At 36.7% G+C, this 12,015-nt stretch overlaps 1 protein-coding gene across 1 annotated transcript in view; it reads left to right on the forward strand.

The window, feature by feature from the left end:
• CCDC93 (coiled-coil domain containing 93) overlaps positions 1-12,015 on the forward strand; it is a 53,779-nt gene that overhangs the window by 25,506 nt on the left and 16,258 nt on the right. The window contains exons 12-16 of the mRNA XM_010575125.1: positions 4,540-4,656; positions 9,029-9,091; positions 9,289-9,362; positions 9,907-9,988; positions 11,304-11,375. Of these exons, the coding sequence (XP_010573427.1) occupies positions 4,540-4,656; positions 9,029-9,091; positions 9,289-9,362; positions 9,907-9,988; positions 11,304-11,375 (408 nt within the window). The remainder of the gene's footprint in view (positions 1-4,539; positions 4,657-9,028; positions 9,092-9,288; positions 9,363-9,906; positions 9,989-11,303; positions 11,376-12,015) is intronic.

The following is a 12,015-nucleotide window of genomic DNA, read 5'->3' on the forward strand; positions in this document are numbered from 1 at the left end:
TTTCATATATGCTGTGGATAGCAGCACAGTCAGGATTCAGGAAAGTATTTTAATGCGATTTAAACATGCACAAGCTTTTGGTGTGATTGTGTATATTCCTGAATTTTATTCATGAGTAGTTTGGGTTTAAGCACCTGCTTAAATGTTTTCATGAATAAAGAAGGGCCTGAGTTGATATCTGTTCAAACTAGAGCCCTAAACTCTTAATGCATTTTAAAAATGTTCAGTGTTAAGTACAGAAATACAGTTCTGTGGGCCTGCTCAGAGAAAAATCTAGGCCTCCTCCACTCATATTTTCAGACTTTGGGATCTTACTCGCACTGGTCTCCAATTCTCAGTCATGCTCTGGATCTCTAGTTTTGAATCTAGTATCATCAAAAGCAAACCTTTGTTGCTTTTAGAAGTTAAGGCAATTAAATGTGCATATTGGTTCCATTTATTGTGTTCAACTGTGATTGTTTTTACAGTAACATGAAAACAAAATCTGGCTCTTCAAGCAATTAATACATACAATACATCACTGCCAGATATGAGTTATAGGTCGCTCTAATTTGTCCAATAGTCTTCTCATATTTCTTCCTTTTTGTTGACACATATGAGGCATGGCGCTTTCCCATTTGGGAGATAAACCCTGTAACTCAACATAGTCTCTATAGCAAATTCTTGGCCTTTCTTTATTATAAAGGATTGGAAGAACAGAAGCCCAAGGGTCATATTTCAATGTTACATTGCTTCTGTTCTGAGAGAAGGCAGCAGGACCTTGACTATTATAGTAGAACAATGATTAATACTCTGGAAAGTAAGAACTGATTCAAGTCAAACCAAAAATATATTGCTCTTCAAATCTACTGGATGTGACCAAAAAGAAATTTCTGTGTGTGCGTGCATGCGATAGGAAAAGAGAATTAAGGATGTTATCAAACAGTTTATTGAAGCATCAGCAGTGTTTGGCTAGAGTTCTAATAGTTTTAACCCCTTGTAACTATACATAGTCTGGAGAACACAGCAGTGCTTATTTGTCTACCAGAGTCTTAACAGAATCCACAGGCCGAGTAAATATAGCTGGCAAACAAAATTCTAGATGTGATGTTGCCATGTGCCAGGACCTTTCTTACAAGATGGCATTTTTGCAGAAGATCAATCATACAGTTTTCTGCATTTGCCCCTCCTTTCTGCTGCTGTGTTAATTTGCTGGGTAAATGGGAGAGTGTTGTTCCTCACTTTCTAAAAAATCCTGGCAGAAAATTATTAACATGGCTTTTATCTGTCTATTCATCACCAGCTTTCTAAGGCCAGTTATTCAAAGTAGCTTTGATTTTACTGTGTTAGGAGGACTCTTCCTCTGAGAATTCACAAGTATAGTCATATATAACAAGTGGTTTTGCTAGGACTAGAATAGGAGGAAAAGCTTGTTCCCTGGTAAAATGAGAGAATGACTAGAACTAGAGAAGTGCTGTCTCAAAACTACCCCCTTCAAAAATGCCTGAAGGAGAGTCCTCTTCAACAGTTTTAAATGCTGTTTGCAAGTTGCTTATATCTTGAGAAGTTAACTCTGAATATTTTTAGACTTCTAGAATCCTGTATCAGAGAGTACTATGCACCCTACACAGTCAGTTGAAGTAGCATACAATAAGCATTTCAGCCATTTAGTATGGTTAGGGGTTGTCATTCAAGGAAGATATTAAATTGGATATTTTTGTTTGTTTGTTTGAGGAAACCCTCAAAGATAAAGTGAGATACAGTGATCTTTATCTTTGGGTTCCTGAGCCTTGGGAGTGTCAGGGAAAAATGGCAGCAAATTACATTGAAATGACTGCTAAAGATCTATGTGGAACTTGACTGAAAACAGATATAAACTGTTAGGGGCTGGAGGCTGTTTGCTTCTCTATTTTTTTTCCCCCAGTGGGCTTCAGACAGTGGACTTCAAATTGAGGCAGCTGTGATGGAGTTAGTCACAGATCTAAATCTCTGAAGTCTGTTTGCTTGTAGGAGGTGATTGAACATGAAGAGAGAAAATGATTTACAAAGTTTGTATTTTTGTACAGAGACTTTTTTTTTTAGAATGCAAAGTTCTGCAGAGTAATGATTGAATTCTTTTTAATTATTGGAAAGTCTACAGCACTAATGTATGTGAGAATCTCATTACAAAGAATAACATTAATTGCGTATATTTCCTTCCTTGTTCCCATTTAAAACTTTTACACGTGAACAGTGGGAGGCAGGCTCTTAAAGTCTAGAATTATTCATTTATTTTGGCTAGCAGTTTTTGAGCTGCCATAGATTAGTGATCCTCATGCATGATTAATATGGAATTTTAATGTAACAAATTCTGTCATACCAAATGAGGCTACTAACACTTTTTGTTTAACTTGTTTATTTTAATTGGTTAAATCTTTGTAGGGCCATTGCAGGAAACATGGAAGAGTGAAGAAGTGAGTCTACACCTGTCAGTGGTGGGAATATTGTGTGTTAACAGAAAAGCTGAAGGATGTATCCATATACCCCTTTTTGTCATGTGTAATTGAGTTCTTGTTTTGAGATAGAGTAGCAAATTGATAAACAGTCAGAGATGCTAGTGCTCAGATACAGCTTTCTTAAATTATGTTCAAAAGGCAACTGCTGCTTTCAGTCTAGTAAGAGGCCAGGTAACAACAATTGTGTCAAAAGCAAAGTAGCTTCTATAATTTGTGTTTTCTTCCTTCTATGCTGAAAGATGCATTTTTCTACACCAATTGGAACCCAATTCCTCAGTAACTTTAAAGCTGTAGTGTTGCTGCAGAGCAGATCCTTGGCCCACTTTGACTGCATGAGCCTTAACCCTAACTTTTTCATTTGCAGACCAGAAATATTTTTCTGCAGAAACCTCTGTGTTGTAGTGATGGTTAATTCCCATTTTCAAAAAGCAAGCTTTAACAGTCTGCTTCTTAAGACATGACCTTTTCTTTCTGCTAAAGCTGTACTGTATGTATTTTTACTATTTTTGCAGGATCAGTCTCAGACTGGTTTAGCTCATGGTTTTTCTCTTGCGTTTCCAGTTTTCTTGATTTGCATGTTATGCATATTAGATAGGTTAATCGTATTGTGAGAAGGATGGGGTCTTAGAATGCATGACACGATGAGGGAATGTGATTTGGCTACATAATGAGAGGAATAAGTAAATCTGAGTGTGCATTTGTTGAATAGTTCAGTGTTATACATGTTGCTTAGAGGCATTTTTCCTTTCTGAACAAATGGAAAGAAAGGACGTGAATTGTTGGGTTAAGATGTCAGAATTGGTCTTTTCTTGCTGTGGATGTGAAAGTCTAACAAATCATCAAGCTGCTTTTGAATATGAATAACATAGAAAATTGAGAAGAGGAAGACAGGTTTTGCCTCTTACTTTCATTTAAAATTAAGCTGTTAATGAAGACCTGCTTACCCATCTGCCTAGAGTGGATACCAGAAGCAAATATGAGTGAGGAGTATTTCACGCTTCTTCTAATGTTTTTGCTGATTATACATTGTAGTGGTTGTCAACATTTGGTAATGATTCAAAAAGCACTTAGTATTGAAGTCTTTGACATACTCTGCAAATTAGCACCTGAAGTACTTGAAAATTAACTTTTTCTAATGCAATATCGGCAAATGGATTAACTGGAGAAAGAAGTCTGAGTGCATGAAGTGAATTACCAAAACAGGTGGATGTAAGTATTAAAGTGAGGACTTTCAAAAGGTACAAATAATGTTTAGGCAAATAGTGACTTAGACATCAAGCTATCACTGATTTTTTAATCATTCTTTTGTCTACTGCAAATAGACAATTTCTATTCTAAATGTTATTCCTGGTAAACAATATTTCTGGCAGCTTTCCTTTCACAATTCAGAGAGAACAGGAGACTGAATCCAGATTGTTGTCTTCCTTATGTATTTATGAGACACTTTCTTGGCAATGCATGCTGGATTGAGTAGTTTTCAAAGACTGGTGTCCATAGTATACATGCACACATAAAAAACAGCTTAAGAGTGGTAAATGTATCTACCACACTGAGTATGTCATTGTCATTCAGCATAAAGATGCATCCAAGCTGGTACTTCGGAATCTAAATACATAATTGTTCGAGGCTTGTGAAAGTCCTGGATCTACTTATTGGGGCATGGAGTATCTATCATACAACAAGTTCAGTAAATACCACCGCTTAAGGTGGTTTTTAGAATGTTTGTATTTTTTCCATTTAAGAACTCTACCAGGTTTAACTGTAATGCTGATGAAAAAAATTATTTCTTTCTGCTAGTACGCTGTATTATTTTCCACCTGTCCCAGGGCACCTGACTTTATTTTTAGCTTAGTTTACCTGTTTCTTTTGGGATATAATTCAGTTGTTCAGCTGCTTCCTTATCTTTATGTGAGATAAATTGGTAAGTCATTCTTTCTGTTGGATAGTGGGACACAGTTCTTGGTAAGTATCACAGGTGTGTCCCACTTCAGTATTTCCTGAGCTGCTGAAGAAGCTAAAAATAATGGTGTGAGATCCAACAGGCTGTTGTTACTGTTCATTTTAGCAATCCGAGCTTTCCGCTGAGGAGCGACCAGAAAGGCTTGGAGCTGCCCAACAACATAGAAGGAAGGTGGCATCTCTGAATAAGCAGATTTTGCAAAAAAACAAACTCCTGGAAGAAGTAAGTATTGTGTGTGTAATAAAGAAGAAAACAATCATAAATGTGGTTGATCACAAAAGTTTTTGCCATCCAGAAAAGATTTGCAAGCTGTCTTCTGTACCAGCAGTTAGTCTTGCTGAACATTCATTTCAGCATCTCTGAATGTCTTGCTTGCACATTTATTACTAACGCAATGTGTGGCTGGCTTTATGTTAAAAAATTGTATAGCCCTGTCTGTGAGGAGTGGGCTAGCTAATCAAAATATGCTTTTCCTTTTTTTTTGCATACCCTTCTTGGAGAAAAACAGAGTATCTGCATTTGACTTGTTAGCTGTAGTGTTGAATGGGCTGGTTTCACAGTTTCAAGAAACAATTTAGGAAGTTACTCTAGAATATGCTACAAATGACTTTTTATCACTTCCTGTCCTTTATATGAGCCAGCTTGTCTCACTGACTAAGGTGGGTTTGTTGCTTGTTTGTTTGTTTAGGGGTGTTTTTGCACAGTCACTGCTTGGTTCACATCTTCACATTTGTTTTAGGGGGGAAAGACTCTTGAATTTGTGACTGATGTTCTGTTCATATCTATAAGTAAGAGCAAGAACCACCATTCCTGTATTTTAACCTACTTATGCTATTGCCACTTAAGCCCAGAAAAGTATAAGTGGAAAAGCTATGCCATTAATGAAATGTTGCTTTTAATTATGCATACTGCTGTAATCAGCACCATACCATCTTTAGCTTGCAGAATCTGATGAAAACATACTGCATCAGAGTGAGTAATTGGAAGAGTTTGCCAAAACACAAACAGTACTTGAGGAAAAACTGTTGCTCATGACTTCTGTGATTGATACTCTTGTCAAGTACAGCACTGCTTCAGCAGCCTTCATCTGTTTTTTGTTTTGTTTTGCTCTGATCTTGTCAGTAATGTCTTGATGCCTACATCTTAACTGGTTTTACCTATTAAATGTTGGCGGTACAGGGGTTCTGAAAGATAGGTGTCTGTATGGCACATTTTATGACTCAGTGATCTGTTCAGTTTTACAAACAACAGAAGTAAAAGAATGGTAGCTTTGAAAGCCTTACCTACTACGATATAACTGTGGGAGCACTAGATTTTAAACCTTCCTGCTCAGCCTCCTACTAGACCTGCCTTATTTTTTTATTTATTTTAAAAATGAGAATAAAATAGTCTCTAACAGAGCAATGAAGTCTTTTATTTAAAGGATATTTATCCCTTCAAAACTTAAATCTCCTTTCAGTAAAGCATCTGCTATGAACGATTTTTTTGACATCTCTGACTAACATTTAAGTAACACTGAGTTTAAATAAAGCTATAGAAATAAAACATGCACAAAAAATTGGGAAGACTAATTGTCTACCCTGTCTTTGCTTCTTTCTTCCTTTTTTCCAACTTTAAGCTTTATGAAGAACTGGTGCAGGTTCTTCTTAATTTATTTCGCACAAAAAAAGACTTTCAAAGGGTAGAGTATGGCTGTTTTAACTGGTAAATATTAGAATGCATTTCCTTTGGAATATGCTGAACTCGTTTCATTCTTCTTAAACTGATACATTTCTGTTTGTGTTGTCCTCTGGCATGGCCCATCTGTTAAAAATAGCATTTTTTCATAGTCAATAACTACAATTATTATTTGCACTGTATATTGAATGTAAACCATGTCTGTCACAATTCCCCTCCATTCTAGAGTGAAATATTAGAAAGTATTATGATATACTATAATTATGATATACTGAAATTAAATATACTGTGGTTTTTTTTACTTGAGTTTGTATTCTTTTAACACTTTGGTAGTATGAATTTTCCATGTGTTTTATGTGAAGTGTAACTTTGGTGCCCTGTCAAGGTGATGACCATTAGTAAAAAAATATTGACAATAGCTAGCATTTAAATGCAGACCGAAGTGTCAGGCTTTCAAAATCATAATATGGGCTTACAGATAGTTAAATCCTACGTGAACTCCCATGTTGGTTTGAGGTTTTTTTCACCTGAAGTAGAAACACAGATTACAGAATGAGATCTTTGGAATTTCAGAAGTGGGGGGAAAAGAGGAAGTTTAGTGTATACAAAATCATTGCAGTACGTTTCTGTCACACTTTAATTCTTCTTTTAAACCATGAAGGCTGTAAGACAAATACATGTGAAGGGAGATACAGATGTGCTGTGTGTATATTGTAGAATGGAGACAGATGCTGGCGCTTGCAGCATCCACACTGAGCTAGAAGGTTGCAAACCTGTTCCAGATGAGCTTTGTCGTCATGACTGGCGATGGTTTACCACTGCCCTATTATAAAAGGGGGCATGTTTGCTCAGGTTTAAGGATATTCTGGTACAGTTTGACAGATTTTGGATGGATTTTGGTTGTGTCCACCAGCTCAAATCCATCTGCAGTTTTTCTGCAGGCAGTATGTAGACATACTGGAGGCATGTTCAGTTTGCATGTATGTATGTACTAGAACACTGCACCACAGCCCTTGCATTGTGAGAAAAGTTTGTGTTCTTGGAGGAAGTTAGCTCAAGCTTAATTTTGGGGAAGACGTAGGTACGGCTGTGTAGCAAGAGAGGCATTAGGAAACTGCAACAGCTAGCTTGGGTTTCAAAAAATTAAAATGTGCACTAGCACAGTTCTCCAGCCATGCTGTTTCCTTGATCTTTCTTGCCTAGCTGAGCAGTAAGTGAGGCTGGTAAACGAGCTTAGCAGTTGTGGGTGGCTTTTGCAGCTATTCTGTGTTGTGCTGTTATGATCCGGAAGGCAGAAAGGATCCATCCACCAACGTATGCAGTCTCAATGACTGAAATGTTCAAAAGCATTTTTTCTGTAGCATATGGCTTTTACATTCTAGAAAATTGTAGCATAGTGTGGCTACTGAATTAGTAATACAGAGTATGTCTGTAACTAAATATATGTTGAGTGGATTACATTTTCATGCCTGGTGCAAGTAATTCCCTTTACCAGTTTCCCTGGTATATGAATGAATGTATTTGCTTGCTTTCCACGTACTGCTGAGAAGAGAGCAGTTTGGGGTGGGGAGGAAACATGGTTGTAAACCACACAAAATTGGTAGAATCCTTACTTCATTACAGAGCTGATTTTAACTGTCAAACAAACTTCATTAATCCACAGGAAAACTTAAGTATTTTCTAAATCTGTTGTCATGCTATTTGCCATTTTAACAGTTGAGGGCCCTTTAATTCTGTGTTGCTTATTTCCAGTACATAGCAGTCTCAGTGCTATTTTTTTTATATGGGAAAAAAGTACTGACCACTATAAGCCAAATATAATTCTTTTATTGCTTTAGTAAAGTAAAAATTTCCTGGCTGAATTTTTTTTTACCACTTGCCGAAGACAGCTTTTGAAATCGGTGACAGTCAAGACCCCCCTTTTAAAAAAAATGTTTGTGAAGTTTTGGCTTCAATACTGCAGTAAGTTTCAGCAAGAGTTCTCTTAACAAATAGTTCTTTAATCTTTATTTCAATTTTCATGAGATGTGGACTGCAGGCTTAGATTTTTTTTTTTCTCCCCAACTAGTTAGAATTCAGTCTATTGGTGAATTATTGGTGCAAAATATGAAAAACAATGAAGAGGCTTTATTTTTGTAAATTCAGCTGTGGAAAGGGATGAGCAGAGTGTTGGGTCACAGCTAACAGCAAACTAAACCAGCATGAAAAGAAGTGGAACAGAAAGCAAGCCAAATGTGCATTTCGTTGCAACACTTCTGCTCCACTTTTGTAACCCATGTCCCGTTTTTGTTGTTACTATTTGCAATGTTATCTTAAATCATAAGGACTTTAAAGAAAGATGTTCTTCTAAAACTAGCCTCTAAATTATTTGACAAGTGAAATATCCAGTGGTGTTTTGTTAACTGACGTCTTATTAGACTTTCGATGGTTACACAAAAGAAAATCATAAACCAGCTTGCTTATTTGGTATGGACATGTCTATGGTATGGTGCCATGGTGCTTTTATGGAAGTCTTGAATCACCCTAACTTACTTGGAGAAGAATGAAATGGGACTCTCTTCTTAGCCTGGTGTGAAAGTAGGCCAGTATAACCAGGCTAAATAACTTAGAGCAATTTAGCAGAGATTCTATAATTTATTATTCTGTTGGCATCCATTTTGTAAAAGCTGCTGGTTATTCTGGGTCCTAATACATCTAGAAGGTCAGGTGGAAAATGTTTGCTGTTATTAATTATTCAATCAGAATTCTTGCAATCAAATGTTCTCAGAGTAGGTGACAAGAAAAGGCAGTGTTTGTGATGGTTGGCCTATTGTTTAATAAACAATCATTATTAACAGCTCAAATACTGCTATTCACCACTACAGGTGTAATTAGCGTGAATATAGAATCAAACTCTTTTCTTTCTCTTTCATAATAGTTGCAAGCTAAATGTACTGATCTGCAGGCAAAATGTACCGAAGCGAAAAAGACATTAGCCGAGGTAATCTTTCTTTGTCTTTCTGTGTACTGATTCTAGCTGAATCATTTTTGAGAAGCTCTATGTGTAGAGGAATGTATTAAATGGTGGAGGTGTTTGACAACTTAACTCACTGATCCCATGTTGTGGGAAAGCTAAGTACCATGAATCGTTTTATGTGTGGAAGTGTACTTCAATTTATTATTAATTCCAACCCTTAGGTTAAGAGTTACAGCGAAAAGCTGGACAAGGAATTGGCAGCCTTAGAAACAATAGAATCCCAAGCAGATTCTAGGTAAGTTTCTTCTTTTGTGACCTTTGAAGTTCTGAAAAATGATGGTTTTAAAATGAATCATTCAGTGTTTTTTTGCTTTGGCAACCTATACAAATAACTGAAATTTAAATAATTCTCCAGCTGATTTTCCTGTCTTTGGAAAGCATTACAATAGTATTCAGTTAGAATGAAATGTGTCAATCTGTAGTTGAAAATAATTGTAGGTGTTTAAAGCAGAAGAACCCTAGACACATTTGATAAGCAGATGAAGCCTTCCTGATTATTTTCTTTATATTTGAAGCCTTCATCTCACATAAATTAAATAGGAGTCTAAAACTTCCACAGTAATGAGGTCAGAACATAGCAAAACCATCAAAATACTCAGTGTAATACTACATTTTTATTTTGATCTTGGTATATCAGTGATGATACTTGGGGTTTGAATTTACACAGATTGTATTGGGAATTTTTTTAGAACTAAGCTTGTTCTAATGTCTTTTGGTTCTTCATCTGTTTAAATTAGAAACTAAAAATCTAATGTGGTTTACTGGATCTTCAAATTTAGCATATTGCAGAGTCTGCGAGCACTGGTGGCCATGAATGAAAACCTAAAAAGCCAGGAGCAAGAGTTCAAAGCACATTGTAGGGTAAGTTTTAGTATCTTATATAAGGATTCATTTAAAACTTGGTAAATAAGCATTATACTTCTTCCTGATTTGTTATCGTGTTGTGTGTCCCTTTCTGTCATCTGTCCACCCCTGCATTTACTGGTATTTTCAGGTTTATAGTGAACATTGCCACCAGCTTGATTTGCAGCTGAATTATGGACAGTTGCCCAGTTGTGCAGTGTATCATATCTACAACAAGGCTGATGACCAAGAAGGTTGGAACTGGATTAACCAGAAGGACTTGCCCCCTGCTCTGAAGCAGGGAGGTATAAGTAAAGGCTGCCAAGGCATCTGTCTGAATTAATGTGGCCTTCAATGTTCTGTTGTGCCTGGGACTCCCTAATACAGGGCAGTTCCTAGACATGAAATGCCAGATCAGCGCTGTACTGGTCACAGCTTTGGCTCTTCTCGTTCCCGTTACCATTCTGCTGAGAGCAACTTGGGATGGGTTGACAGGGAACACTAAAATGTAAATTTGAGATTGGGCTGTACTAGATACCCCCATGTGCTATTCATAACTTGAAATGGATTGTCTCTTCTTGGATAATGCAGCTGACAGTGACCTGAGGAGCAGGACAGTGCCAAAGAGGAGGGCTTCATAAAGGCCCCTAGCTTTGGAGCAACCCACCAAAAGAGACAAGACTGAGATGAAGCTATTGCAGTTTTCAGAGCATGTTTCAGTTTTGCTGCTTAATTGCTCTGTTTTGCTGTCCTGTTTACTGCTGTGTTTATGGACCTCCTAGAAATATAGTCAGAATTGTTTTAATTTTCTTCTATTTAAACAATAGTGGATGGGATTTAATAGAATGAAAAGAAGTAAAAAGAAATAGCACCTTGAGGCATAGACTGAGCATAGGAGCCTCATTTTCCCATACATACTCCTTTGGAAAGTTCTAAAGGATTGTGATGAAAACTACCTTGCAAGTAACTTTAGGTTTGTTCATTTTTACAACTGTTGCAGTCCTATGCTCATGCTGTTGCTATTGTAATACTCCTTTGCTTCCTCAGTTTCATTTTCCATGTCACTCATTAGTTGTCTTGGCTGGATCTAGTGTATTTGTAAGAAAGAAATAAATCTGTTCCTGTGTTTGATAAAAGCAGACAGTTTTATGTAATAAGTAATAATGGATGCCTTACCCTTAAGCAGGGAATGCTGTTGAATCTTACAAATTTAAATATACAGTGTGTGGTCAGCTCCAGAATTTTGTTAGAGGTGTATGTTGTCACGCTTCTTGCTCTCCCTTGTTAAAAGGATAGGTCTCAGTTAAAAGCAACATACTTTTTTTTTTTTAAGGAAGAAATGGAGAGACTTCAACAAAATATTGAGAATTTGAAAGCTGAGGCAGTGGAAAATGCAGAGGAACAGGTAATAGCAAATGTCGAAGTTTTTATTTTCAATTTGTGTTTTAAAATGTTGGTTTAGGTCCTTCTGACTTTTGGGACATTCTCATAAGTGTTAAAGTATCTGTTGCAATCTCTGAAAAATTCTGTTCTCCCCCACTGGTAAAGCCACTGTTGAGGCTAATAATCATAGAAATACAGTAGACTGAAAATAGCTGTAGTGTTCTTCATTATTCTAGCAGAATCCATTGAGCTAACTCATAGATGCTTTTGTGCCTTTTACTTCTTTCTTTGTAGTACCAGAGAAGAATCTCTGGATGTTGTGTTAAGAGCAGTGCGTACCTCTGACAAAAACAGGTCTTCCTCAGAAAGCATGTTTGTTTTGGTTGTTTTTTTCTTAACAGTGGATTTATTTGAAGGATGAAAGCACAAGTTTTCAGTGGCTCAATACATTGCATGCTGTGAGCAGCTGTCAGAAGTTAGGGTTTAACACAAGTGCATCCAGACTGATAGCAATGAATAATGAATGAACAGCAAAGGAAAAGCTTGAATGACTTGTATTTTCAGTGGGTAAACATTTGATACATTTATGCCTCTGAAATGAGGTAGATTACAGGTTGCATGATGCTGCTGTCCTTCTGAACACAGCATGAAAAAATTAAAAT

The sequence above is a fragment of the Haliaeetus leucocephalus genome, unplaced genomic scaffold (assembly GCF_000737465.1).
Source record: "Haliaeetus leucocephalus isolate CR32 unplaced genomic scaffold, Haliaeetus_leucocephalus-4.0 Scaffold451, whole genome shotgun sequence".
Classification (NCBI taxonomy): domain Eukaryota; kingdom Metazoa; phylum Chordata; class Aves; order Accipitriformes; family Accipitridae; genus Haliaeetus; species Haliaeetus leucocephalus.